Raw genomic sequence first — 27913 nt, 5'->3', positions numbered from 1 at the left:
TGGAAGCATGGAGTCTTAACCACTGGACCGCCAGGGAAGTCTCCCCTCCCCCCTTTCTTTCGGGGCCTTTTGCACTACACCCGCAGGTCTTCCATAGTCTTTTTGCACCGAGGTTCCAGATTGGTGATGGAAAGACTGAGGTCTGGGGCCTCTCCGGGAATCATGAAGGAGCAGGAACCTCAGTGGTGCTTCTCAGACCTGCAGGCCAGAGATCACCTGGACACAAAGCCGTTTATTTTTCCTTTTAGCTCGGAGGATGAAGAGAGAGGGCACTGCTTTCTATAGAGACACCGAAAAGTCCTTTCTTAATTCCCCACCCCGCCTCGGCAGGCGGAGGTGACCGGAGATTCTTAAATTTTTTATTTTTTAACAGCCCCTCCTGAGCGTGTCCAGCTGTTTAAAGTAAGGCCCCGCGTTCCCAATACTGGCAGAAGGCGAGCGCATGTGGGAACCTGTGCTGGGGGGAGGGATGGGGGGCGCTGACAGCCCCATCCGCAGCCAGGGAAGGGTCCATCCGTTTAAGGCCTCATCACCTCGGGGCCCCGCACAGCCTCGAAGTGTTCCTGACCGGATCTGGGAGTCCCACGCACCTGGAGGGCGCTCGGTGTCCACTCCCAGAGGGCGCTGCAGACCGTCGCCCACAGTCGACAACCAACTGCCGCCCCTCCCGCCACTCTCCCGGGCAGAGCCTCAATACCCTGGGCCGGGGCGCAAAGGAGTGCGCTCAGCCCCCACCACCCGGGAACCTTGGAGCTGCTGAGCTGCAACGCCGGAACCGCGGCCAGCTGGGAAGGTGGCTCGGGAGGTAGGCGAGGCTCTGCCCACGCACCGCGGGCCGGGGGCGGGGCGTTCCTGAGGGGCCGGACCACTCAGGGGGCGGGGTCCTAGGGGGTGGGGACTGGGGCTGGCCCCAGGACCTGGAGAGCTGGGGGTGGAGGGCTAGTTTTTGCAACGGCTAAGGGCCTACGGCTTTATTATAAGGCGGAGCTCGGCGGGAGAGGTGCAGGCGGGAGCCGAGCTGAGCGGGGAGGAATCCAGCCGTAGAAAGCGGATTGCAGCCGGCGGACCCCGCAGCCCTCGCCTAGGACAGCCAGCCGCGCGCTGGACATCGCTCGAAGGAGCTGCGCGCAGCGCAACCCGCGGAGCCGACCCGGAGCCCCGTGCAGTCCGGGCAGCGCAGCGCAGCCCTGACCCGCGCAGCTCGCCGCGCTCCTGCCGCCGGTCCGGGCAGCATGAGGCGCCCGGCGCTCTGGCTCTGGCTCTGCGCTCTGGCGCTGCGCCTGCAGCCGGCCCTCCCGGTGAGTGCGGCCCGGGGCCGGGCTGGAAGGCGGCGGGAAGCCGGGGTTGGCAGAGCCGCCGATGTCGGCGGCTGCACGTGGAGGGGGAGGGGAAGCGGGGACTTGCCTTCTTCCCGCGCTAGCCCGGCGGGCCCCGGTACCCGGAGCCCCGAAATCAGGGCTCCCGCCCCAATTACCTCCGCCGTCGGGGGGCGCCGCACGGGTGCCGCCGCTCGGGGCGGGGACCCGGGACCCGCGGCGCCCAGTGGAGCGGAACCTGCGCCGGGGCTCCACGCTCAATTAGGTAAAACGGTTCCACAGGCGAAGGAGCCCGCCAGCCTGCGGCGGCGCCTGGGGTCGCCGGCTCCCACCCGGTCAACCCGGGCGCCGCGGCGGCCGGCTCCCCCGCCTGTGACCCGGGAGGATGCGGTGATCGCGGCAACTACGCCCCGTCCGCGGACCCTAATTCAAACCAGACTCGCCGAGCCTCGGCTCCTGGCCCCTCGGGCGGAGGCAAGTTTGGGCGCAGCGGTGTCGGCGCGGGAGCAGGCGGGCGTGTTCGCTAAGGAGCCCCAGCCAGGGCTGCAAGGGGGACTGGGGCGGGCGGGCGGGCGGAGGCGGGGTCCTCGGCTGTCCGTTGGCTGCCCGAGAGGAGCCGGGCCGAGCTGGTAGAGGGAGGTTCCGGGAAGTTGGCCCCGGAATGCTAGAGACCCGCAAGAACCCAACTTCTGGGCTGCTGAAGTTGTGCTGCCCGGGGAGGGACGCGAGCCGGCGCTGGGCGCCGCGGCGCGCGGGCTGCTTCCCCGAGAGTGGACCCGCGAATGGCTCTTCCCCTCCCCCGGCCTGGCTTTGTGCTGGAGCCATGCCGAGGGAAGGCGGGTCCCTTGGCCCGCCCAGTGGAGCTGGAGGAAAAGGGGGACAAATGTGGAGCCCGAGGCTGGGGGGGGAGGCCTTTGGGTAGGACTCCAGCATCCACCTTTGGCGAGGGGTGAGTCCCCTCTGAAGAGGGACCTGGCCGACAAAGAGCATCCCGAGGGTCCCCAGAAAGTGATCTCCCGCCTCAGCCGCAGTCCGCTGGCCCGCCTTCCCCAAAGGGGGCGCTTTGTTCTCGGCCCCTGTAACCCTTTCCTGGGAACCGCCCCGCAGCGCCGTCCCTAATATGGGCTGGGACCTGGGCTGCCGCCAGGTGTCAGCCCTGGCCGCTGGGTGGTCATGTCCACCCCCCAGTCCCCACACCCATTGCTAGAGTCCCGGGGTCCTCCCCGCGGGCCGGGTCGGCCATCCCCCGGGATGGAGAGGGGAGGTGCGGACCGAGGGGCTCTTCCCGTGCCGGAAGTGGCAGTCTCTGGCCACCACATCTGGACGGCTCGACTTCCCTAGCTCTGGCAAAAGGAGGCACGTGGGAGGGGAAGGAGCGGCTGCCGGGAGTGGGTACTCCGGTCCTCCACTTATAATGTATTATCTGGACAAGTCCCTCAGCAACGCCAACCCTCTGAAAGCGGGTCCCTCCATAATAATAGTAGCTCCCAGTTATTGAGAGCCTTGCGGTATTTTGCAGGTCTGGCTCAGGTGAGGTGCTCTTCAGGCTGATATGTGAAGTGCCCTCCTTGCTTCCCAGGTGACTGTTATGCTTGGAAACATTTTGGAGTCCAGGAAAGGGTCCCTAATGCCGCTTGAATTGCTGATGAGTTGGAGTGTTCATGTGGGGTGCCCTATCTGGGGTAGCCATGGGGAAGGACAGGATATCTGAGCTGGGTCTCCATAGCACTCCTGGCTTTTAGGTCCAAGAAGTTGGCATCTGGCTTCTCCTTCACTCTTGAAGAGCATGGCTTCTGTGGGATTCAGACTGCACCTTGAACCAATAGTTAATACTCTGGAGAAGAGGGTGAAGGTGTTTAGCTTACCTCCCTGGCCCACCTGGCCTTTCCTGGCTGCCCCACTCTCTCCAGGCACAAGATGGGGCCTCAGCAGTACTCCACCTATTTCCAGCCAGAATCAGGAGTGCTGGTGGTGGTTCCTTTGCTTGCCTTAGGTGAGGCTGGCATTCCTGAGCGGGGATCCCAGAGTGCCTTTTAACACGGGGAGGCAGATGGGATTAGAGATTCTCTGTGGGCCACGTTTCCCGGACTTTTTCTGTGTGCTGGGAAGGAGCAGATGCTGCATTTTTTTTTTCTACCCTAGAAAATGTGATACATTATGGAAAGGCAGGGCAGTTGAGTTTCAAGGGGGAAACGAGGAAGGGAGGGAGGCTCTTTAGAGCTGCAGTGGTGGGAGGGCTTCCTGGAGGGGGTGGTTGAGCTGAGCCTGAAAGCACTAAGCTTTGGGGTCAGACACTGGCTCAGAACTTAGGTTTTTGTTTGTTTGATTGTTTGTTTATTAAGTGTAGTTTGTTTTCTCTTTCCCAGCCCTGTCCTCTCCCTTTTACAGTGGCTGTCTATATTTGGTTCAAAGTGGGGGCATAAAGTACCTTCCCAGAGCCCTCTTCTACCCTCTTCCTAAAAGAAATAAGGCAGTGGGATTTGCTGAAATAGGAGAAGGTGTCCACTGGTTGCAGAGATCTGGCTTCTCCCAGGGTTCACTTTGGCCCCAGTGGGAAGCAGGTCAGAATCCCCTGGGGATCAGTGAGGTAGGGTATGATCCTGGGCGCCTGACTTTGGACAAGGGAAGGCTGCTAGGGCAGGAGGTTGCTCAAAACCACTCCCAAGAGACGAGAACAGGTTTGTCTAAAAAGGTTTCCGTGTGGTTGTGTGTGTGTGAGATTCCCATGGTCTTTTGTTTCTGCCATGCAAGAAAAATTGCTTGTTCTGGAAAGTTATTTGCTGTTTCCTCTCTTTCTCTCTTCCCTTTCTTGAAAGGCAGAAAATCCCTTTTTGCCTTAATTATGGGGGCTAGTAGAGACATTTCCCGACGGCCTGGCGGAGTGGGTGGGGCGGGGGGAGGCATTAACTTCCTCCGCCTGGGCTCAGAGCCTTCTGGAGGTGATGTCACTCCTGGCTTGAGCTCCACAGGGAGGGTGGGGCTGGTTTAAGTCTCTACCTGTGGCTCATAGTGGGTTCCAATAAAACCTCATTAACCCAGATTGGTGGGGAGAGGGATAAGAAAGGGAGGGAGAGGAGCCTGGAAAGAATTAATGAAAAGCTTGAATTTTGGAGTAGTTTATAGAGGAATCTTTTTTATTGCCGCAGAATTTTGGATACTGAAGTCTCTTGAGAATGAGGTATCCTTGGTATCCAGGTTTTTTCAGGAAGCTAAGAATCCTTATTACCCTCAAAAATATTCTTACTTTGGGCGGGACTCTGAAATATTTATTTCCCTTCCTTTATTAACAAAAGAGTACTAAGCATAGTTTAATCTCTGGATGCCAGGGTCCTCATAGCTGTCACCATGTTAGGTTATGGCGTTTGTCTCCCGGGTTTATTGAGCTGTGAAGAGCACTTTGCCCCTGGGCCTGGTGCCCTTCTGTTGGTGCACTTGGAATTCTGGTTTGCTCTTTTTCCCCTTCCATCCCTGTCTGATAGCAGCCAAAAGTGACATTTGTGGGCCTAAGTATAGCAAGCGGCTTTTCAGTTCAGTTCTAACTGGCACTTTTCTCCAGCAGTACTAAGAAACTAGTCAGATTTGTTAGAATTATTTCTAAGACAAGAGTTTTCAGCGCTGAGTAAGGGTCTCACCTGTGAGCAATGACCTCTGTGGTGTCCTGATAGTACCTAGAATAACAAAGAGGCTGTCGAGGGAGGTGCTTATGGGCTCCCTAGGGGAACAGATGTCAGTGACCTCTGGAGTAAGCACCTGATGATGACCCCATGTTCCAAGTTCTTCCACCTGGCTGAAGTTGTAAATGACTTGCCAGTCACAGGTAGCCTGGACCCAGTAAGGCTAACTCCGTCTAAATCCTGGTTGGCAAGGGCCCTCATTCCTTTTTCTTTTTTTCTTAATTTATTTATTTAATTTATTTATTTTTGGCCACGTTGGGTCTTTGTTGCTGCGCGTGGGCTTTCTCTAGTTGTGGCGAGCGGGGGCTACTCTTCGTTGCGGTGTGCGGGCTTCTCATTGCTGTGGCTTCTCTTGTTGCGGAACATGGGCTCTAGGCACGCAGGCTTCAGTAGTTGTGGCATGTGGGCTCAGTAGTTGTGGCTCGTGGGCTTTAGAGTGCAGGCTCAGTAGTTGTGGCGCACGGGCTTAGTTGCTCCACGGCATGTGGGATCTTCCCGGACCAGGGCTCAAACCCGTGTCCCTGCATTGGCAGGGGGATTCTCAACCACTGCGAAGGGCCCTCATTCTTAGCTTGGGCCCTGTCTCTATTTTTCACACTGTGTTTTATTCGGGTGGCAGTGCACCCATACTGTTTGGCAGGCCAGAAACAGCTTTGGGTGAGGTAGAGCCCTGGTATTGGGTCTCTGCTCCGCCACTAATTTACCACGTAGTCTCAGGCGACTCACTTCACAGCCAAGTCTTGGTGTCCTGTGTAAAGAGAACATCATACCTGTTCTCCTTGTCCTCATTCTGTCATTTGCGTATTCATTTCATAATGAAGGTGTGAAAGTGTTTGGTAATGAAAACGCCAGAGGAAAGTTAGCTGTCGATAGAATTAGGATCACCTTTTTTTTTTTTAAAAAAAAGACACTTTAAAACCTAGGTCTGACTCTTTTTTTTTCCTTTAATTATTATTCATTTATTTATTTAATTTTGGCTGTGTTGGGTCTTCGTTTCTGTGCGAGGGCTTTCTCCAGTTGCGGCAAGCGGGGGCCGCTCTTCATCGCGGTGCGCGGGCCTCTCACTATCGCGGCCTCTCTTGTTGCGGAGCACAGGCTCCAGACGCGCAGGCTCAGTAGTTGTGGCTCACGGACCTAGTTGCTCCACGGCATTGGGATCTTCCCAGACCAGCGCTCGAACCCGTGTCCCCTGCATCGGCAGGCAGATTCTCAACCACTGCGCCACCAGGGAAGCCCAGGATCACCTTTAATTGAGTGCCTTCTATTGGGTGCTCGATGCTTTTCCTGCATCCCTATTTCATATTTACCCCAAACCTTTACCATGTATGTCATTGTCCCCATTTTGTGGATGAGGCCTGCAGAGGTGAGCCCCTACAAGGGGCCGATGTGGGAGAACCAGGATTTGTACATACGTGTGTGCATATATGTATGGCGTGAAGAAATTGAAGGACTGGCAAGTCTCCCCCACGAACCCGGCATAGGAGACTGGCTGAAACCAGCAAGGTTTGCCCTTGTGCTTGTCCCCAGGGCAACAACCAGCCTGCACTGACTTTCATCGTGGACACTGGGGAGACATTTGTGGAATTAGTAGATCTTTTTTTAAGCCTCGAAGCCAGGCACTGTGGCCCCAGTGGGGCGACCAGAACCCAGGACTCGTGGCTCCTGTACTGGGCTCACCTCCCGGCCCCTTCAATGCCGGGTCCCGCCGCCGCTGCAAGAGCAGCCATGAGGAATTGTCATTAAATGAGTTCTAGTCCTGGAACCCTGGGATTTTTACAGAACAAACGATTTCCTGATTTCCTCCTTCTTTTCAGCAACGAATTTTGGAGTCTTGGGTTGAAAGCCCCCCCTTGAGGGCCTGCGTAAGTGTGTCTAGAGAGACGGAAGGGGATTAACAGAGTCTGTGGAAAGAGGGCTTTTGGCGCCAGGATCCTGCACCCTGGAACAGATTCAGTGCGGTGTCATTTCCCTCTCAGCTGTTCTGGCAGAGGTTGGGCGTGCATTCTGGAACCTCCCTCTGAGCGGCCATGAGTGCCCCGGCAGTGCGGAAAGAGGGCAGGCGTGTGGGCATCCCCTCACCCACGGAGGCACGACCCTGCGCTCGGGGTCACTTCAGCAACTATGCAACTTCCAGCTCCAGGTGGACGTGGGGAGCCCCCTCCACTGCCCCCCCCAGAAGCACTAGCTTTATCTGTGTGGTGTTACCACCTCTGCCTGTCCTTGGGATGCTGACATTGGGTGGGGAGTCAGCCCTAGAAGTCCCCTGCATTTCCAGGTCCAAGGCAGGGGCACCTGGTCAGCTCCCTGGGGCTTGGTACCCTGCGGGGGAGTGGTGCAGAGGAGGGGTGGCACGGGCCAGGGTGGGCTAAGCTTTTTCTGGAAAGGGTCCTGCTGCCTGTCATGCCGTTGTGGGTTTGGGGAGCCAGGGGGTCTGGCAGAGCCTCAAGGCTGTGGAGGCACTGGGCAGTCGTGGGGCTCGGGGCCGTCGGATCAGGAGGGGGAAGGCTTGAGGGTCTCTCTCCCGCGTTTATGGCTCTGTGGTGCTGCCTAATTATATGGAGAGGCTGCTCTTCCTCTGGCCTTCAGCCCTGGGAAGAAACTCCTCTGCCCAGTGACTCACCTGAGGGTTGCAGCCCCACGAGAGGCCGTGTGTGCGCGTGCACGCTGCACGGGTTGCAGCTATGACTGGGCTTTGCTTGGCCCGTCGATTTCCCCACTGGGCTTCCCCGCAGGTTAGGCTGCAGTCTGAGATTTGGGGAAACCTGGTCACCACCTGTCTGCAACTTCCTCCTCAGAAACCAGGAAGCTGTCTTCCTCCCTCCCTCCCTTTTTAACTGCAGCTCTTCCTCTATCCCTGGCTTTAGAAGAGTGCGGAAGTTATTCCTACGGACAAGGGTGGCCAGGACCCCTGTCCCACCTAGTCTCAGTTTAATCCTCCATGGTATGACTTGGGCAGGTCCGTGCCCCTCTGCGTCTCAGTTCCCCTGTGCACTCAAGCGGCCCCTCTTATCTGCTTCAGCTCTAACAGCCATGTGGTTGCAAAGAGACCTTGTCCTGGGGAGGGTGAACGTGGCCCTGGGGGGACCTAGCGGGGACTCAGAATCCTCCAACATTATTCCTCTGGGGACTCGAGGGAGCACTGCCTGCCCGAGGGCTCATCTGTGGGGTGGAAGTCGCGGCAGGCTGCTCTTGGAAGAGGTGGACTTAGGGCTCAGTGTGGGAACCAGAGGTGGATGGAGGCCCCTGGGCAAGGTCAGGCTGGGGGTGAGGGCCGGGTGGTGTTCTCTGCACACGCCCAGGCCTCCTGGCCACCTGCCCCAGGTCCGCTCATCCTCAGGAACGGAAGCCGCGGCGGGCAGGTTGTGGCAGTTGGGCGGGCACGCGTGCTTATCGCTCCACTCATCGGCTGAGTCATGGTGCCAGGCCCACAGATCCTCCCCTGAGACTCATCCAACCAGCTTGCCCCTGAGCGCACTGTGTGTGAGGCAAGACTAGGGCTCGGGGGCCTGGCTTCCAGCCCGACCCTTTTTACCGCTGAGTGACTCTGGGCACGGGCCTCTCTGGGGCTCAGTGAGTTCACGTGTGAAATGGGGGTGCGGCTGAGAGGCAGAGGCGAGGTCACGCATTTGGATGTTGGTGACTGTCTCGTGGCTGTGTCACAGGGCTGGTGGCGTCTGGGTGGGGCCTGCCTCTGCTCCTGCTGCTTCAGGAGAGTTCTGCCGCAAGCGCGGGGGGTTGGGAAGCCTACCTGGCTTGACCAGATCTAAAGCCCAGAGCCTGGCTGCCTGCCGTGCGCACGGCCCTGAGCAGGTGGGGAAGGGTCCGCGCCTGGTCCGGGGCCGCGTGTAAGAGAGGGTGGCCGTTACTGGGACCAGACAGCAGGGTCGGTCTGTGCAGACAGGCCAGGGGGGCAGTGACCACCAACGGTCATTCAGCCTGAGAAAGGGTTCATCCCAGAGCCCCTCAAATCAGGAACTCAGGCCGTAAGGCAGGGCATTTTCTGTGTTGGGGCAGGGGGCCCCTCGATGGAGGCAGCGGGAGTGGCGGAGACTGCCAGTGCTGCTCTGGGACCCCGCTTGGGCTCCCTTCGTCTCCGGAGCAGCGTAGAGACTTGTCCCACCACGGAACGTTGAATTCACAACCTTTCTCGCTTGGGCTGCCTGAGGCTTCCTGTGGCCATGCTGGGCCTCATTGGGTGCCTTCTGCCCCCCAGCAGGCTTAGGAGACGGGGTTCTGGGGCCTGGCCCAGGGTTGGTGGGGCGTGGGGAGGTGGGGGGGAACTTCTGGAGGTCCGAGGTGGCTCGTCCACCCCAGCTCCTAGCACGTGCTGGGCCCCAGGAGGCCTCAGGAGGACCTGAGAACTTGCACTGCTGTTTCCATGTCACGTCTGATGCCCTGGCCGCGTCTGACCTGTTTGGGGACTTGACTGTGTCAGTCCCGTGGCAGGGGCACAGAATGCATTGCCTCTTTTTTCTAGTAGCTTCTCAACATCCCTGCTGCCCACAACACTGTCCAGGGCCTTGGAGTCCCATCTCTGGGGAGTGTCCCAGATGGACATGTGGTCAAGTTTGGGCTCGCAGGGTGTTTCAGGAACCTCTGAGACTATAGTAGAGGCTGAGGTCACTCCAGCTTCTCCCGGAGAAAACCGCTGGGGGCCATACTGCTGTCCCTGGTGACCACACTCCTCCAGGATGCCGTGGGGGGAGGGCCTGGGCAGCACGACCTCCAGGCTGGCCAGGGCCTGCCGGGCTGGGAGAATGGGCCCGCTGGGGCTGAGCTGAGATCCTCGGGTGCTGCCCCTGCCTCTCCTCCCTGCCCCCCACAGGCACTGGGGAGCAGGGGACAGGGGTCGGAGGGTGAGCATAGGTGCAGAGTTTCCCTGGGGCAGGCCTGGTTGTTGTAAAGTTCCGGGAGGGCTCAGGCCAGGAAGTCAGCCCTGAGGTCTTCATGGTGACCCTGAAGGAGTGGCTGAGGCCACCTGGGTTCTGGGAATCGTGTGAATAGCAGAAAACCCCCAACCTAACCCCCTCTCCCTTCCACCCCTCTGTGGAACAAGATCATCCTTCCAGAGCCTCATCTAGGGGCTGGGCGTCCAGTGGATGCCCTGGTCCAGCTCTCCTCCCAGGGTAGTGGCGGCAGCCTGAGCCTGAATGTCTGAGTCTGCCTGCCTGTGGAGTGGATTTGGGGCCCCGTCTGGGGTCCTGAAACCTTGGGCCTGGGCAGGCGAGGTGGGACCCAGAACTGGCCAGTCAGTCTGCCTTGGTTAGTCCCACCTGGGGCTGGCGCAGAGAGAGGTGTTGTGCGGAGGCCGGAAGAGCACAGGACGTGGAGTCTGGGCAACCCACGTCATTACCAGGCTCCACTGCTTCCTCCCCGGAGCATCCTGGGCAGGTTTCGTCACCTGCCTCGAAGCTTCAGTTTCTTTATGCGTAAAATGGGATTTTTTAAGTCCTGCTTCGGAGGGCTTTTGAAAAGATCCTGTGAAATAACCTGTGTGGTGTGATTGGGAGCCTCTTCCTTGTCTGGGCTCAGAGGAGCAAGTCTGGGAGAGCTTTGGGGCTGACGCTGCTTAGGGAGTCCCCTGGGGAGAGCCCCCCGTGGCTGTGACTGGGGGGAGGGGCACAGTCTGACCTGACCTGTGTAGTCGTCACTCAGTGTGAATGGCCAGCTGGTCTTACCCCAGGGTGCTGATGTAGCAGGACCTACAAACACGGCTTTTGCCCCTTCTCAGAAATATGAGCCTTCTCTGTCAGGCCAGACTTTGCTCGCCTCTGCCTGAGCCTTTGCCAGGGGCCGGCTCCTGCCCCGAGGAGGTGTGGGCTAGGCTGGTAAAAAGTGGGAAGAGGCCCGGTGAAGCCAGATGCCGGGGCACCTGGGGGGGGGGTCTCAGGCCAGCTGAGCAGGGCCCCCTGGCTGTGGGGGACCCATGGCCTGTGCCCAGAACTGCAGACTGAGGGGTGCCCTGGAGTGGGAGCGGGGCTAGGCTGCAGGGTGAAGGGGGAGGGCCCCACCCCCACCCCCACCCGGGAGGGCCCCCACCCCCACCTCCACCCCCACCCCAGGGTCCTCCTTCCTTCTGCACTTTCTCCTGTGCCGCCTCCAGTGGAAATGATGGCTGTTTTCTCCCTGAGGGTCAGAGAGCCCGCAGTCCTCCCTGTGATGGGGTGGCTAACTGCATGCCTGCTGGAGCAAGACTTCCTGGTCCCAGACCCCCTCTCTAAGCACTTCAGTGGCTGTGTGCCCTGGGACAGATGACTCGTCCCCTTTGCCTCAATTTTCTCATCTGTAAGGTGGGTTTGGTACTAGAATCTAAGGTTATCATGAGGTGTAAATGAATTCATTCAGGTAAACTGCCTAGACTAGTACCTGGCACATAGTACTCAAGACATATTAGCCGTGATTACTATTTTTCCCCCCAAGACCTAATTCCAATATTTCTATTTTTCAAGTGACCCCCCACCCCCAGCCCAGGTCAGATCCTTGGGTTCTTCCTTCTGCCCCATGACTGTCCTGAGTCCTGGGCAGGTGTTAGGGCTTCTTCCCCTTTCTGGGGTTTCTCTGAGTTCATAAGACTGGGGCTGCATCCACAGTCCTCCTTTTAACTGCCTTAGCACCTACTGTGTGCAGAGGCTGCCAGGGCCTGGGAACTCAGTGCTGGACATTTGAAGCTGTGCGAACCTTCTAGCCATCAGGAAGCCACTGGAGGAGGGCAGGCTGACAGTGAAGGGGCCCAGGCTGCTTTGCTTCTTATTGGTGGGGGTCCCACCAGTAATCTGGGGAACAGGCCCAGCCTATTCAGACCTGGCCTTCACAGGAAATTCTGCCTTCCATCACTCAGGCCGGAAAGTACCAGCTCTGCTCTGCCGCTGGACCCCTTCAAGGACACTCTGACCTTCCTTTGTCTTTGTCTGGGCTCCAGCAGCCTCAGTGCCTACTAGGTCTGAATCGTACTTTATCCTAGAGGCAGGTTCCCAGACTAGCCCATTATTCTTCTGGACGTGGGAGGAGAAGCCATGTACACCTGTGGCTTAAGCAGGAGCAAAGGGAATTTCGTCGTTCTTTCTTGGGTATGGGGTTGGCTGGCAGCCACATTCTGACACAGGTTAAAAAATTTGCTCTTGGCATCTTTCAGCCTCCTTTTTGCAATCCTTTCCCATCTTCCAAAGCCCCTACCCATCCCCAGTGCCCCAGTTCCAGAACTAGCCTTCCCCCATAGAGCTAGTTTCTGCTCTAGTGTGAGTGACTAGCACCCCTTAGCCCTCCCAGAGGCATTTTCATCTTAAAAGGGATGCTCTGTAACTGCACGGACACTGCTGGGGAGATTTGGAGGATAAAGTGCTCCCCTCCCTCCACATACACACAGCTGGAGCCCTGACCAGAGGCTGCAGGTGTGTCAAAAGCTGCAAGTTTCTGCCTCCTTGAAACTTGAAGACACTTTATTTAGCCAGAGCAGGGGGAGGATGTCTCTAGAAGCCCATATGCCAGACGTGTCAGGCCCCCAAGCCAGGCGGAGTTTGGGGATTAATCAGCTAGAGAGCAGCTCCAGGGGCCCTCATGGGGTCCGACTGGGGGATCCTGCCATGAGCTTCTGGCCTTAGCTGTCTCGTTGGGACAGCCAGGGCGGCGGGGAAAGAGGCTCTGGGGGCCTTGGCTGCTTGTTCTGTCCCCGTGGGTTGACAGTTGCCATCTCCAGAGTCACTTTGATGTGGGACATCTCCAGCATCCTGCCTAGGCCATCATGCCCTTGGGAAGCGGAGAGCGGTGACCCCGAGTCACTGTGATCAAGTGCCCCTCCCCCCACTTGCCATTGCGGGTCCTCCCCCTGCTGAGTCCCATGTTGGTGGTTGGCTGCCCCTCCCGGGCGGGCCTTGAGTCCCCACCCACAGACTTGGGACTCAGACCCCCCTTTCGACCTCTTGGCCAAGCCCCTGTCGTGCAGAAGGGCACCCTGAGGCAAGGTCTCTTCAAGGTCATCCAGTAAGTTGGAAATAGAGCCCAGGTTTTCCAGTACCAGGTCTGGTCACTCTCCCCTGGCCAGCCCTTGTCTGGCTCCCAGGACAGTGCTGGGCACAGAGGCTGGCTGGGCTGGGCCAGGCGGCCTTGCTCAGTGCCCAAGTGGAATCCTACCCTGCCTGGCCCAGGTTCTGGCAGGTGGGGAAAAGCAGAGGAACTGGTCTTCCAGCTCCTGGCCTCACACCCAGCCCTCAGCTGGGCCTGTTCTAAGACGAGCCTCGGCACGCGGGCAGTGAGGCAGGCGCCAGCTCTCCGGAGGGGTGGGTACGGGGGTGCTGGTGGCAGCTCTGACCTGGCTTGGGCATCGGGGCTGGAGCTGGCTGCCAGGATCACCCCTCCTTCAACACAAGCCTGACCCCTGGGGTACTCCAAGGGAGAAAGGCTCTATGACCTTGACCGCGGGTTTCCCTTGTGAAAGGCCTGACGTGCAGTGCCCTGGGAAATGCTACTGCAAAGGGTCTTTAAGCCAAGTGTGGATGGCGCCCTGCACCCCGGCCCTGCCGTGGAATCCCCCAGAGCAGTGAAGTCTGTCTCCTAGGGGCAGGGTTGGAACAGCTGAGGTTGGGTCGTGTGTGGGGCGGGGGGGGAAGGGTGCATGCCCAGGAGGTCCCCTGAAAGGTGCTCCTCCTCAGGGGCCCCTGTGGGTGCCCTCACCGATGCACGTTCTCAGAGCGAGGGCAGAAGAAGCCCCCTCTTCCCTGCCTGTCTGTTCCCGGGCCCCTCCCGCCTTGAGCTGTACCCATCACCCCTCTGCAGGTCCCAGCCTGACTTGGTTCTTGGTGAGCTGATAAATCACCATGCCTGTCAGGCCAGGAAATGCTGGTGCTGCCCCGAGGCACCGGTGGGGCCCCTCCCTCCCGGAAGTAGAGGGGGTGGGGGGAAGATTTCAGGGTCTTGAGGCCAAAGCCAGGAGATCCGGGCCTCCTCAGTGGCCTCGGCAGGCCTCCCTGGCAGCTCCCAAGTGAGGAAAGCGGCGTTCAGAGAGGAAGTGATTTCTGCACCACCACCGTGATCTCCTGGGCTAGGGGGAGCCCAGCGTCTTCCTGGGCCCTGGGCTGCGGTCCTGCCCTCCCACCCACCCCGCCATGACCATCTGTGGCCAGTTTATCACCCCCACGCCACTCTGGCCTCACTGGTAAGGAATTGGGGCCGCAGGGCCCAGCCTAGCCTGTCAGAACCCTGAGAGGGTTTAGGCTCTTCAGCCAAGCCCCTTGTGTTGTCCAGGCAGGAACCAGGTCCAGTGAGAGGCAGAGAGCTGCCCAGGTCCCCCAGCAAGGGAACAGTAGAGCAGGACCTCCGCCTGGGGTGGCCCCCCTGGTCAGGACTCTCTTCCCCCGGCATCCTTAGCTCTGGTCCTTTCCCGGAGACCCTTGATCCAAGATGCTTTGGCCTGCTTGGCCCCTCAGGTCCGTGCTTAGGCCGTGTTAGCAAGGGCTGAGGGAGGGAGTGCAAATGATCCCTCCGATGAGGGAAGGCAGAGTCACAAACCCCACTGATGCCGGGCACCAGGGCGTTTGGTGGGCCACGGGAGGGGGCTGGGTATTTGTAACATTCTCTTCCCCTGCCACCCCTAGGCGGGCAGGCACCCCGGGACGATGGCACCGAGGCTCTGCAGCTCCCCATACCCTCTCAGCTCCTTGGCCTCGTTGGTGGTGCCCCCCCCACCCCCACCCCCGAGAGAGGGCATCAGCGGCTCTGCGCGGCTCCTGTTGGTTTCAGCCTGGGCACTGCATCAGGCCAGCTGACGGGATGAGAGTTGCCCGGAGAATCGAGGAGGTCCTGCTCAGCCCCGGGCAGGCAGGATGGAGGCTCAGCTCAGCTTCAGGACAGACGAGTGTTGCTTTTCTTTGTTTCCTGTTTCTAGCACTACTGGGAATTGAGGGGTTCTCCCAGCTCTGCGGCGAGGCCTCTTCCTCAGACCGGGCAGGCACTACGGTGTACTGACTATAGAGAATGGATGTATCAGAAATGTAGAGAGAATGTTCTAGAACTTTCTCGGATCACTTTGTCCCTAGGACTTGTTTTCGGGGCTACTTGGTACCTCTTCTTTGAACACTGGACCTGAGTGGGGCTGGGGGTGGGGTCTCGCCTCCCCCAGCCCCCAGGCCACTCTGGGTGAGGCCTTCTCCTGTCCAGACTGTTGTTCTCCACGTGCAGTCTGCAGACCACCTACAGGAGCTGGAGCTTGCAACGTGCAGAGTCCTAGGCCTTTGCCCCAAACCCACTGAATCAGCCTCAGGGATGGAGCTTGGAAGACTTCATCTCCAACAGTCTCCTGGTGATGCTTAGGCACCCCAAAGAAGAGAGCCCCTGGCCTGGAGGCAGGTGATGGTGTGAATGTCACCTTGGCCAGTTTGGCATCTTGATACACAGGTCAGGGGCAAAGGCTGAGGTTCTGTAGCCCAGACACCTCAGCCCCCGAGAGTTGTGTGGGGTTGGGGGAATCAGCTCTTTTCCCTTAGATCCATAGATCTGACCAGGAAACCGAGGAGGGTAAAAAAGATTTTAAAAAACCATGAATCTCATTTAAGCCTCCCGAGAATGCCTGCTGTTGGGTGGGATTTTGGTGGGATGGGAACGAGGAGTGTTTATCCTGGTGTGATTGTGCGGCCCACCTGCCTTTAGACTCCTCAGCCTGGGCTCATGGAACAAATTGGGCCCCTACCCTTCACCCGCTGTCTTCAGCCCCAGCACTGGCACCAAGGCTGGCTGCTTGGGAAAGGCTGTGACCTGGGCACTGTGACAAGGGGCAGCTCTTTATCCTTGTGGATTCAGTGACTGAGCTCCCACCACGGCAGCCAGGGCTTCTGTCACCACACCCAAGCCTTACAACCAACAGATACCTAAACCTCCCTTTCCCACTTTGCTGCAGAGGCTGCCACACCAGTGAGGCCACAGCGTCACCGAAGTTGTGACTCAGGGCTGAATGTTGTCCTAACCTCTCCGGGGTCTGGCTGGAGGCTTCATCTGCCGGCCCTAGCGTCCCCAGTGGGGTGACCCTCTGTACCCCAGCCTGTGCAGCTCCCCCTTCCAGAAGCGTCCTGGAGTGGGGGCTATACCTGGGAGCTCACCAAGGCCAAGACGAGACCATTTCTTACCCTCTCTTCTCCCCAAAACCCCTGGATGATGGTCCCCTGAGTTTTGAAGTTGAAGACTCTCTTTACTATCAAAGGACCTTGCGTGATATTGTACTTTTGGCATGTGACCTCAGTAATGCTTTTTTTCTTTTTTTTTAATTTATTTATTTGGTTGTGCCAGGTCTTAGTTGTGGCAGGTGGTCTCCTTAGTTGTGGCATGTGAACTGTTAGTTGCGACATGCATGTGGGATCTAGTTCCCTGACCAGAGCTCGAACCCAGGCCCCCCTGCATTGGAAGCGCGGACTGTTAACCACTTCGCCACCAGGGAAGTCCCTTCAGTAATGCTTTTTAAAGGATTTGTGTTTATCCACCACTTAGATCAAGCAGTGGGTAACACATTAGTGACTCAGGGTGTGGGTTGGAAACCACAGGTCTTTGGATCTGACGGCTGTGGGTTGATGGGGTGCTGGGGTCGGGGGTCAGACAGGCAACCTCTTCAGTCAGCCTGGAGTTAGAAGCCCTTCACCTGAACGTCTCTGAGACGCCCACTTGGTATCCTGACTTGTGACCCTCCCAAGGAACTTTCATGCTTATGCCCAAGGTGTCTTGGAGGAATGCTGCAACACAGCCCCAGGCCTCCTGGGCCAGCCTGGGCAGAGGTCTGCTCAGATGGAGGTGGCCCTCCTATGGCCAGTGTGGGGTGAGCGATGGCAGGAGTGGGCTTGAGGCTGCCTTCTTGAAGCTTTCTCTGCCAGCCCTCTGCCCACAGACTCCCGACATGCTCTTGGGAATGGCTGACAACCTGGTGATGGAGACCCTTAGCCCCTGGTAGCCCTGACCCTGCTTGTCCATGCCATCCTCTCTCCACCTCTGAAGCTGGGTTGGCATCTTGGTCTCAGCTGCTGGCAGGGGTCAGGAACTTTTTTTTTTTTTTTTTTTAATGGTTTGCCTTTTAAAAAAATTTATTTATTTAATTTATTTATTTTGGGCTTCATTGGGTCTTCGTTGCTGTGTGCGGGCCTTTCTCGAGTTGCGCTGAGTGGGGGCCACCCTTCGTTGTGGTGCGTGGGTGGCTTCTCGTTGTAGAGCACGGGCTCTAGGCGCACGGGCTTCAGTAGTTGTGGCTCGCGGGCTCTAGAGCACAGGCTCAGTAGTTGTGGCGCATGGGCTTAGTTGCTCCGCGGCATGTGAGATCTTCCCGGACCAGGGCTCGAACCCATGTCCCCTGCATTGGCAGGGGGATTCTTAACCACCGCGCCACCAGGGAAGCCCAGGAACTCTTACTTGTTGAGGATGACATGCTCATCCCATGGCTCCTGGGGCCTGCAGTGCATTGAGGAGATTTAGGCAAGTTTCCCTTAAAACAGCTGGACCATCAGGGAAGGTGGTCCTTCGGGGCAGGGGAGGGAGAGAAATGGCAGGTGAAGGGAGCAAACACTGCCTGCAAGTCTGCAGATACTTCACTGCCCGGTGACCATTGGCAAGACCCTCACCCTTATCTCTGGGAGATGCTGATCTCAGGCCTGCCTGCCTCAAATCAAAGGATAATGGTAGGAAAGGGATGGAAAATGTTTCCAGTGTCAGAGAAGGCCTCCCTCCTTTCACACTCCCTTTCCTGCTCCGCCAGACCCCTGACCCCAGGTCCTCTCTCGGGGTGTCCTCCTCACGCCGCCCCAGGTGTGGCCCGGAGACCAGTGTGGCTGAGATGAGATGGGCTGGCCGTTCCTCTCATGTTCCTTGTCCCCCAGGCTCCACGTGTCTGCCCCCCGACCTGAGCGAAAGATGCCGGCAAAACCGGGGAGACCCAGCCTCTCACCTACACAGAGAGGCCCCAACAGGTTAGCAGTTTCCCAAGAGAAGGGCTTCTCTCAGGACTAGATAAGACTTTGGATCTGCGCACTCCCTAGAAACAATTTGGGACCATTTGGCTTTGGTCTTTCAGGCCTTGGGCTTCCAGGGTCTGTGCTGTGTGTGGGAAGGACCAAATTGGCCTTTGCCTTGAGCAGACCAAAGGTGTGAACATCTAGACCTTCTCATACGGCTTTTGATTTGTTGTACAAAAAACTGATTTTCCTGGGCCTTACAGAGGTTAAAGGGCCCCATTAAAGGTACAGCTGGCTCGCCTTTGTCTTCCCAGGCTGTTTGAAGTGGGTTCCAAACTGGGCCAACCCACCCCTGGCATCCCTGAGTTGTGGCCATGTGGTCTCAGAACAGTGTCAGAGGCCGTGCCGAGGAGAGCCCCATATGGGGCTTTGGAGGCAGCTGACCACAGGCTCGTAGCACAGCAGGCCTGCTGGTGAAACCGGAAGTCTCACCCCAAACTCCAGAGTCAGCTGGCACCTGGTGATCCAAGTTCAACCTCAGCAGTTTCTGCTAACTTCCTCCACAGGGAGCTGAGGCTGTCACTGGAGGTTCAAGCTGGAGGTCTGGGAGATCACTACAGCCTCTCCCCTTGGTGGAGACCCAGCCCCAAAGGGGAGAGGCTGCCCTGAGGCCTGGGAGCTGGTTTCAGGGGAGAAGGTGTTTGCTTAAGAGCTTGTTGTATAAACAAGACTGTGATAAGGTGAGGGAACAAATGGTTTCTAGGGACTGGGCAGATCCAAAGTCTTATCTAGTCCTGAGAGAAGCCCTTCTCTTGGGAAACTGCTAACCTGTTGGGGCCTCTCTGTGTAGGTGAGAGGCTGGGCCTCCCTGGTTTTGCCTGCATCTTGGGCGGTGCCTCCAAGGTGGACGGGGTCCTGGTGCATTGTGTTCTCTGCAGGCCTCAGTGCCCCCGTCTGTGAAACAGGGCCTGGGCCCGGGGACCCTGGCTTCTGCTTCACAGTGTACGGCCGAGGCTGGTATGGCTGCGGCCCTGGCCCCCTGCTCCAGGTCCAGCTTTCTGCCCAAGGCTGGGAATTGGAGCACTGCCGCCTAGGGTCTCCTCCAGAGCTGCGAGGGTGTTGGGCGAAGTGAAGGGGGGTCTTGGTGAGTGTGGGTGGGGCGTGTCCCCTGAATGCTTGTCCCCCTCAAGCTGCCCTGTTGGGAGCATCTGCCGGGGCCTGAGGCGGGGGTATGTTAGGGTGCGGGTACCCACTCTGCACCTGCCTGGGGGACGGTGTTCTTTGTTACTGGAGGGGGTGAGCTTTGGGGAGGCGAGGGTCAGCTTCGATCGAAGCTCCGTGGAGGCAGGACAGGTGTTTGAGGTGCCACCTGGGGACAGTACAGACAGGATGTGGCCTGAGGCGCAGGTGGAGGCCAGGGTCTGTGACTGTGCATTGTGGATGGGCCGTGGCAGCTCATACAGGCCCTGCTGCGGCCAAAACTTTTCTCTTGGGGGGCGGGGGGGCGGTGGAGAGGGGAGGAGGTACAGTGTGCGTTTTGTACTTTCAAAGGAAGCTCAGTGGTATTTTGAGCCTCACGGTTTCTACACGTTTCTGAAGCTTCCCTCTGACCTGGGCCCTTGGATGGAGCCTCCACCTGATCCAGCTCTGCCTCAGGAGACCAAAGGTCTTGCCTGTCCCTCCCTGCTCTGCTCCACTCAAGAGGGAGGGCCCGTGGCCCGTGGCCAGGACCTGGCGACGCCTCTTGGGCTGAGGAGGCCCATTCCCTGGAGCCCAGCCTTGGGCGGGGCCTGCTCTCTGACAGGTCTGCACAGAGCTGCCCATGAATTGGCTCCCTTCTGCCCCCTCTTCTCCTGAAACCCTACCAACCTCCACTCCCCCTCTTCCTAGACAGGCCCCAGAATCCTCTTCCCCTGGCTGAGTGGCTCTTGCTTCCCCAACTTAGAGTAGCCACCACTGTTGGTGGGACCCTTACTGCGAACCAGGCTCTGTTAGGTTCTTTTCATGCATAACCTCATTAAACTTCTGCAACAGTCCTGGGATGTAGATATTACTGCCGTCCCCATTTTAAAGATGGGAAGACTGAGGCCGTAAGAGGTTTAATGATGTCCTCAGGGCCATTCAGCTAGTAAGTGGCAGAGGTCAGGGGGGCTTGCAGAGCCCATGTGCTCTGAACTATGCTGTCCTGCTTCTTCATTCGTTCTTTGTTCTGGCCCTTGACATTGGGACTGCAGCACGGGGTCATTTGGGTCAAAGTCTTGTTGCTGAACAGGATACTTATGGCTACTCTTCCTGCCACCTGGCTGCTGGGTCCTCCCTTCACCATCTGCTGTCCTGGAGCCAGTGTTAGGGGTGGGGGCGGTCCCCCCGGCCGCCGGGTTTCCGCGCAGGCCAGCTCGGCTGTGTGTGGTGTGTCCTGCCTCCGCCTGGTCCCACTCCCTGTCCCTGCTGGCACAGCCCCTGCTTCAGGGCCTGGGTATATGTTTGCAGTCTGGCACCTGCAGCCTCTTAGGCTCGGCCAGACAGGCAGCATCCCTGGGGCGGCTCTTTGCACACAGGGCCCATCCCAGGCTCACAGACCATTTGCCTCCTTAGTTCAGGGTCCCTTCTAGATCAGCCTCATCTATCCCCAGGCTGATGGATGTCCTGTCCTTCCTTCCCCAAGTGGGTCTGGACCCAGTTTTTCCAGTGGATGAGAAAACAGGCTGAGTGTGGGAAGGAGCATCGTGGCCAGGCCTGCCTCAGCACAGGCAACTCACCCTGCGCTCATCCCTGCCCCTCCCTGCCGTGGGGCCCTCGGTGTCCACACCCTGGTGCTCAGCATGCCTGGAGGTGGCCTTCCTGGAGCCAGGTGGTTGTGATGTTGTTCCGGGGGGCCCTTGAAAGCCCCACTCTTGGACCCTGAAGCTCCCTGGTCAGTGGCCCCCAGGACCTGATTCTCAGTGTAGGGTGGGCTTTGGTCCCAGGGGGGCCACAGTCTCTGTTCCCACTAGTGGTGTTGTCTGTCTGCTCCTCTGAGAGGTCTGGGGCGCCCTGAGCAGACTGAGCTTCTAGGGGGTGTGTGTGTGTTGGCAGGGAACCAAGGGGCAGCCCGGAACCGAGGGTTCCAGAGCCACACACGAGGGCTTCCTTCCTGTGCTGTGTGTAGTGGTGTGTGTGTTTGGGGAGCAGGGGGGTGCATGATTTACTCAGCTACCTAGGATGGGGACCCCAGAATAGCAGGGCCCCAGCCAAACCTCCACTCATATTCTTTTCTGATCATTTTCCAGCAAACTGTGGCTATAAATGTGCCCCCCGAAGATCAGGATGGCTCTGGAGATGACTCTGACAACTTCTCTGGCTCGGGCGCAGGTGAGTGGGCATGAGGGCTCCACCCCAAGACGGCACCAGGCCGTGGGCTGGGGGTGGCGGTCAGACAGCCCCCATAGCTGGGCCAGAAGGGTGATGCTAGGGAAGAGAATGGGCACCCTGCTGCAAGGAGAAAACATGTGTGGGTTGAGGTGGGAAGGGTGTGGATTCCACGAGGTCCTGGGGGCTGCCTGCTGCAAACAGACTTGGGCTCGTGTTCTCCTTTTTAACTCACTGGGCAATCTTTGGAAGGTGATTTGACTTCTCCAAGCCTCTATTTCCTCATCTGTACAATGGGAATAACATCTTGACTTCATAAGGTTGGGAGCTGTTAGGCTGTGCAGAGCCTAGTGCGGTATAAATGTTTCTTTATCTTCCCTATTTCCCCTTTCCCTGGGGGAATGAAATCCTTGAGCCTAGAGATGGTCAGGGAGGCTCTCTGAGGAGGTGCTCTTGAACTAGACCTCAGAAGAGGGCTATGGTCATCCCTGGGGAAAGTGGCCTAGGCAGGGGCCCGGGAGCTAGGACGTAAGACACAGTCCTCTGTACTTGGGAGGCTGGGGAGAGGGCAGGTGGATCAGGGAGGGGGCCAGAGAGGTGTGTGTACGGGGATATGGCGTTCAGGCCCCTAAGGATGCCCCCACCCAGGGAGCGGGCTTCGGCAGTCGCAGGAAAGATCCCTTCCCAGATGGCTCCAGAGACCAGGCTGTCCCCAGGTACGTGCAGCAGAAAAGGGCAGCTTTCCTAGTTCATTTTCCAAAGTTGAGTTTCGCCTTAGCAGCTCTACCCCAGGAAACACAGCTTCTCACGGGAGGAGGGGTTTGCTGTGCTGGCCTGGAAGTCAGAGCCTCGGGTCCTTGGCCAGGCCTTCCTCATGGCCTGAGCTTGGCTGGTCTTGATGTTCAGGGGCCTCCCTCAGCCCACACGCTTTGCTTCTGGCCCTGCAGGTGCTCTGCCAGATATCACCTTGTCACAGCAGACCCCCTCCACCTGGAAGGACAAGGGCCTCCTGACGGCCATGCCCACGGCTCCAGAGCCCAGCCGCCCGGACACTACCGCCACCTCCACCTCCATCCTGCCGACTGGAGAACAGCCTGAGGAGGGAGGGGTGGTGCTCCTGGCAGAGGTGGAACCTGGCCTCACCGCCCAGGAGAAGGAGGCCACCCACCCACCCAGTGAAACCACGCTGCACCCAACCACCCACTGGGCATCAACAGCCAGAGCCACCACGGCCCAGGGGCCTGCCACCTCCCATCCCCACAGGGACGTGCAGCCTAACCACCACGAGACCTCAGCTCCCACAGGTCACGGTCAGCCCGAGCCTCAGGCTCCTAGCGTGGAGGATCGAGGTTCTTCTGCCACCGAGAAGGCTGCTGAGGATGAAGCCTCCACCCAGCTCCCAGAAGGAGAGGACTCTGGGGAGCAGGTGGGTGTCGGCCCGCTGTCGTCCTCTGCACTTCCTGGGACGTTGGGTGGCCAGTGGGTAGGGTGGCCCTTAGTGCCTGGCGGGGCACAGTGCATTGGGTGGGGGGCACTGGCCTGGACACCTGGCACGGCCAACCCCCTACGCCCTGTGAGCACGTCGTAATCCCCACAGTGAAGGCAGGGTCCCGAGGTCCCATCCTCCCCTGCCCCCAGGGCTGAGCCCAGGGCGGGACAGACTAAGTACGAGACCAGTGCAAAAGAGCCCTTCAAGATCCCCGAAGACAGGGCTTCCTAAAACGTACGCCTCTGCGGCGAGTGTGAAAGTTCTACCAGGTCTTATTTTTCGTCTTATAGCATCATGGTAATGTTACACTTTACACTAAAATGAGCCTATTTATTTTCACATAAAAACGTGGGCTTTATATCACTTGATGGGATACCTTTGCCACAGTCCAGCAGGGTCCAGTGTGATGTGGCGAGAGGGACCTGGGTTTGGGTGTGTCTGAGCTGGTGGCAGAGGTGACCAGGGAAGCTGGAAGTGGACCTGGATGCAGCTTTAGCTGTGGTCTCCCAAACCTGATCCCATACCTGCCCTCCCCTAGGACTTCACCTTTGACGTGTCCGCGGAGAACTCAGCCGGGGCCACTGTGGAACCTGGCCAGCGGAATGGGCCCCCAGGGGATCCCGGGGCCACGGGAGCCTCGCAGGGCCTCCTGGACAGGAAGGAAGTGCTGGGAGGTGAGTTTTCTCTCCGGTGGGTAGGATGGGGGACAAACTACTGCTCTGGGGGCGGGGGGCTGTCTTTAGCCCTGGCGGGGCCGCCACTCAGCCCAAGGAGCAGCCGAGCTCAGCTGGCCTCTGTCCTCCCCGCCCGCCCCAGGGGTCATTGCCGGAGGCCTCGTGGGACTCATCTTTGCTGTATGCCTGGTGGGTTTCATGCTGTACCGGATGAAGAAGAAGGACGAGGGCAGCTACTCCTTGGAGGAACCAAAACAAGCCAATGGCGGGGCCTACCAGAAGCCCAGCAAGCAGGAGGAGTTCTACGCCTGATGGGGGGGATGCCTCTCCCCTCCCCCTGCCACTCGCTAGGCCCCCACTTGCCTTTTCTGTGAAGAACTGCAGACCCTGCGCTCCTCCACCACGCCACCTTCCTGGCGCACCCAGCCCCGCCGGCGGCTCCCTTCCCGCGGAGTCCTGGGCGTGCCGGGGAGAGGGCTCGTCTCCGCTTCTCTGACTTCTGCCTGGAGACTTGGGCACAAGGGCTTTCTTGCATATGACTGACCTTTCCATCACAGCCGGCACCTGGCAGCCCACCACGCTGACTCAGTTTCTCCAAACCGGAGCAGCCCGTCCCTAGGCTCAGCTCTGGAGAGAAGGGGACCCCGCTGCTCGGGACCCGGATGGCTGGAAGATGCTGTGGCTGAGGGCTGACATGTCTGTAGCACTTACTGGTAGAGACCAGCGGGCCTGGCTGGGGGTGTGTCCCGCTGAGTGGTGGGGACAGGAGGTCAGGGCTCTGTCGGAATTCACTTTGTTTTGTGGAGAGGTCTAATTTAGATGTCAAATTGTTTTTGCACATGTTTCCTCTAGTTTCTTTGTTTATAGTCCAGTAGACTTTGTTACTTCAGAGGTAAGTTAAGTAAGTTGATTTGGTTATCCCCCATCCTGCTTCCCTAATCTATGGTCAGGAGACAGCATCAGGGTTAAGAAGACTTTTTTTTTTTTTTTTTTGACTAGGAGAACCAAATCCAGAAGCCAACATATAGGCTTAGTTCGTGTGTTGTCTCTTGAGTTTGTCACTCACGTGTGCAACAGGGTATGGAATGTCTGTTGGGTGGCCCTGTTGGTGGGCTGGCCCATCCCGGCTGCCGTGGGTGATCACCTCTTTGAGCAGTCATGCCTGTGTCCATGAACTCGGGGCCAGGGCCATGGCCCAAGTGGCTGGGATGCTGGGGAGCCTGTGTGAGAATTGAATCCTGGAGCCTCAGGCTTGGGGATCGAGGAGAGAGGACCAAGCCCTTCCTTTGATGCCATCTCTGGGGGACACTTTCTCCTGGAAGGTGACGAGAGGGGTCTTGGCCCTACCTGCCACTGAGCTGCCCCATGAAGGACCAGGTTCACTTTGATTAGCTCCTGTGGCCTGACTCTGGGCTGGAATCAGGAATATTCCAAAGAGTTGATAGTCTTTTGCTTTTGGCAAAACTCTGCTTAATCCAATGGGTTTTTCCCTGTACAGTAGATTTTCCAGATGTAATAAACTTTAATATAAAGTAGTCATGTGAACTCTACTGCCTTTGCTTCTTTCTGTGCTGGTCTTGTGGCCGTGACCAGCCTTTTCTCTAAACGCCAATGATATTGGGAAACTTGGCTAAAAGCTCTGTGCCTTCATCTTTCCCGTGGGGAGGGATTCTGGGGCCAGAGTCCCTCTGGTTTGTTTGTTTTTTTGTTTTTTGTCTTTGCTGAAATTATTCTGGAGATTGGTAGGTTCATTCAAGGTTATACAAGGCCTGATATAAATTTCCGTGTTGCCAAGTTCGAAGGACAGTCTCCTAAATGGTGACGAAGCTGTGTCAGCCCCAGTCCAGTTTGATCCGAGGCCATGTGCCCCATGGAGGCCTGGAGCCAAGGCCTGCCTGTCAGACACCTTTGCTGGGACCAGAGACCCCCAGCCCTGGCTCCTGGGAACTCCTGTGGTTGCTTATTTAATTTGACAACGTTCCAGCTACTCTGTTGGCCGCTCCGAGAGGGGACCGTCTGTGATTCGGAGAGACGCCCTGCCCAACGAAGGGAACTTGTGCCCTGTGTTCCATACAGAGACTTTCTACCAGAGTGTATGACTGGACACGACTCTGGGGTGGAGAAGGGGCTGTGACCGTGCTCATCTCTGCTGGTCCATGGGACGGCGCTCAACCCATGGCTGGGCCCATTCATGTAGCTAATAAACGGTACTTGTCATTCGGGCTGTGGTGGTGGTTGAATCTCCTCTTGGCCTGGTGATGTCCTTGCCTGTCACCTTCTTGTGGGGAGCCTGGCTCTGTGCTGTGGCAGGATGGGAGCCAGTCCCGTTTGCTGTTAGGGAATCCGTGTCCACCTCTGCCCCCCTCCCCCAAGCCCTGTGTCAGATCTTCATCTCACCTCCTCCTAGGCCTTACTCTCTGCCTTACTCTGTCCTGCCCAGCCTCTCCTTCTAGATCATTCCCTTCCCCAAGGACACAAGGCTCCCTGCTGACTCAAAGTTTGCTACCTATTCTGTTTGCTCATTGTTGTACAACTCCTGGAAACTCACGAGCAAACGGTCTCAGTGCCAAAGGTCTAAAAAAGTCTGCATGTTAGGGGAAAACTATAATGAAAATTTGGGGGGTTGAAAAAACGCAGTGCGCTGCAGGAACCCTAGTGTTCTAAGGGCATCTAGCCACCCTCCCCTTCATTCTCGTCCAGGCTGCTGACCCCCTCCCAGCCCCTCAGGTGCCCCTCCATGGCAGGTCTCCCCACCTGGGGCCCTTGGCACCAGACCTGCTCTCTGGCCCTGGGTGCAGGCCAGCCCCTGACACCAGAGCCCGAGTGTGTCCTGGGAACACAGAGCGGCAGGGACTATTGCTCCCAGGGCCCTGCACCTGCTGATGGGGTGGGCACTGTGGGTTCAGGGCGGCTTTGCAGAGTGAGTTCTGTTCTCCCCGACACATTGTGCTTGAACCGACACATTGTGCTTGAAGGGTTCAGAGGCAGAGACAAAGTCCTCAGATCATTCATTCAACAAACACTGTCTATTTTCTGCCTGTCCCCAGACTGGACAGTAAGGGCACAGTTGCAGAACTGGCCACCTGGATATTAATACTTTCACTGTGGGCTGGACACTGCTAGACATAGCACCTGGGTGATTTCATTCACTGGGAAAAACTTCAGCCGTGTTGGAGACACACTTCTATGACTTATCCTCGCTTTGCAGGCAAAACCTGCAGTATGGAGGGTAAGTACCCTGCCCATGATTGCATGCCAGTGAGCTCACAACGACCCCTGAGCCCGCAATGGTGACTCTGGGTGACAGTAGGACTGGGGAGGACGTCCCCGCAATGTGGGACCTGCACAGTCCCAAGACCCCAGCCTCCCGGGCCACTTGCTTTCCTCGTATTCAAATGGGCTAAACCGCGCCCCGCCTACCACTCTCCTCTCACTCTGCTGATACCCCTACTGCTCTGTGCTTGCCCCGGATCACCCCCATCCCAGGGCACCGCCAGCACGGCGTGGTGCCATAAAACAGGCTTTCCTGAGTGTTTGAGACGAACAGTGAAGAAATGAAAATGTGAAGGGGTTCCTCTAGTGTCCTGGCCTCAAGCAATTTCTCTCTGCCCATCTATCCTCAGATGTCAGCTTGCTGCCCTACTTCCCACGACCTTGACCCCCTTCTCCTTCTCTCTTTTCTGCTTTCCCAAGATTCTCCCCTCCCGCCCCCCCCCCCCGCCCGAGAACGGAGCAATTGAGCACTATTTCATTTTCCCCTCACCTTTAGATCACGCCCATGTGGCCTGTGTGTGTGTGTGTGTGTGTGTGTGTGTGTGTGTCCATGTCCGAGTATGCCAGTTTGTACATTGTATGGGGATGGGGGACTTGCTGCATTTCCACTGAGTTCTTTCAAGTTATTTTCTAAACTAATGAGCCATCTTCTCTTAGATTGATTGTGTTGCCTTCTTAATTTGCAGCCAGTTTCTGCTTGAAATTGCGTTTTCTGCCTTGCTTGCCTCTTGGGTTTTGCTCTGGAGAGCAAGCACTGTGTTTTCACTTACAGAACAAAGATGCGCAGACCTGCTCTCAGGGAGGCTGGGGTCCAGGGGGAGACGGACGCCGAGAGAGTGGTGTCAGTGATAGAGCTCGGTGCGGGCTGGAGGGGGAGTCAGGGCACCTCGGTTCCCAGAGGTGGCACTTGATCTGAGTCTTGAAGGACAGATTCAAATCAGCCTCTCAGACAAGGGGGAGAAGGCATTCCAGGCAGAAGGCACAGCTTCAGCAAAAATAAGGACTCGAGGTGCTTCGTGCTGGATGTGGATTGAAAGCAGGTATGAGAAGAGAGGGGGCTGGAATGTGGTGAGAAGGTGGCAGTGACCTCTCCGAGGGCTGCAGGAGAGGCTCAGAGCGGATGCAGGAAAGATTAGGAATTGCAGACGGATGGGGGTTGGGTGGGGACGGAAGCCCGGGGACAGAGGAGGGCTGAGGTGGGGAGGGCTGGGGAGGAGGGGCTGGA

General features: G+C 57.9%; 1 protein-coding gene across 1 annotated transcript; it reads left to right on the top strand.

Moving 5' to 3' along the window:
* Window positions 1-957: 957 nt before the first annotated feature.
* SDC1 (syndecan 1) lies at window positions 958-25637 on the top strand. The gene is made up of 5 exons (XM_061211373.1): window positions 958-1298; window positions 21174-21255; window positions 22200-22678; window positions 23280-23415; window positions 23558-25637. The coding sequence occupies exons 1-5, from the start codon at window positions 1233-1235 to the stop codon at window positions 23725-23727; spliced, it is 933 nt and encodes a 310-aa protein (XP_061067356.1). The 5' UTR covers window positions 958-1232; the 3' UTR covers window positions 23728-25637.
* Window positions 25638-27913: the final 2276 nt, after the last annotated feature.

The sequence above is a fragment of the Eubalaena glacialis genome, chromosome 14 (assembly GCF_028564815.1).
Source record: "Eubalaena glacialis isolate mEubGla1 chromosome 14, mEubGla1.1.hap2.+ XY, whole genome shotgun sequence".
Lineage (NCBI taxonomy): Eukaryota > Metazoa > Chordata > Mammalia > Artiodactyla > Balaenidae > Eubalaena > Eubalaena glacialis.
Note: the sequence above shows the minus strand (reverse complement) of the source record. Positions and strands in the feature narration are given on the sequence as shown.

What these genes read in the sequence shown, in the direction of transcription:
- SDC1 (XM_061211373.1), top strand. Translation starts at nt 1,233, where the DNA reads ATGAGGCGCCCGGCGCTCTGGCTCTGGCTCTGCGCTCTGGCGCTGCGC. An exon ending in GCCTGCAGCCGGCCCTCCCG is followed by an intron (nt 1,299 to 21,173) that starts GTGAGTGCGGCC and finishes ATCATTTTCCAG; the next exon opens with CAAACTGTGGCTATAAATGT. An exon ending in CAGGAAGGAAGTGCTGGGAG is followed by an intron (nt 23,416 to 23,557) that starts GTGAGTTTTCTC and finishes CGCCCGCCCCAG; the next exon opens with GGGTCATTGCCGGAGGCCTC.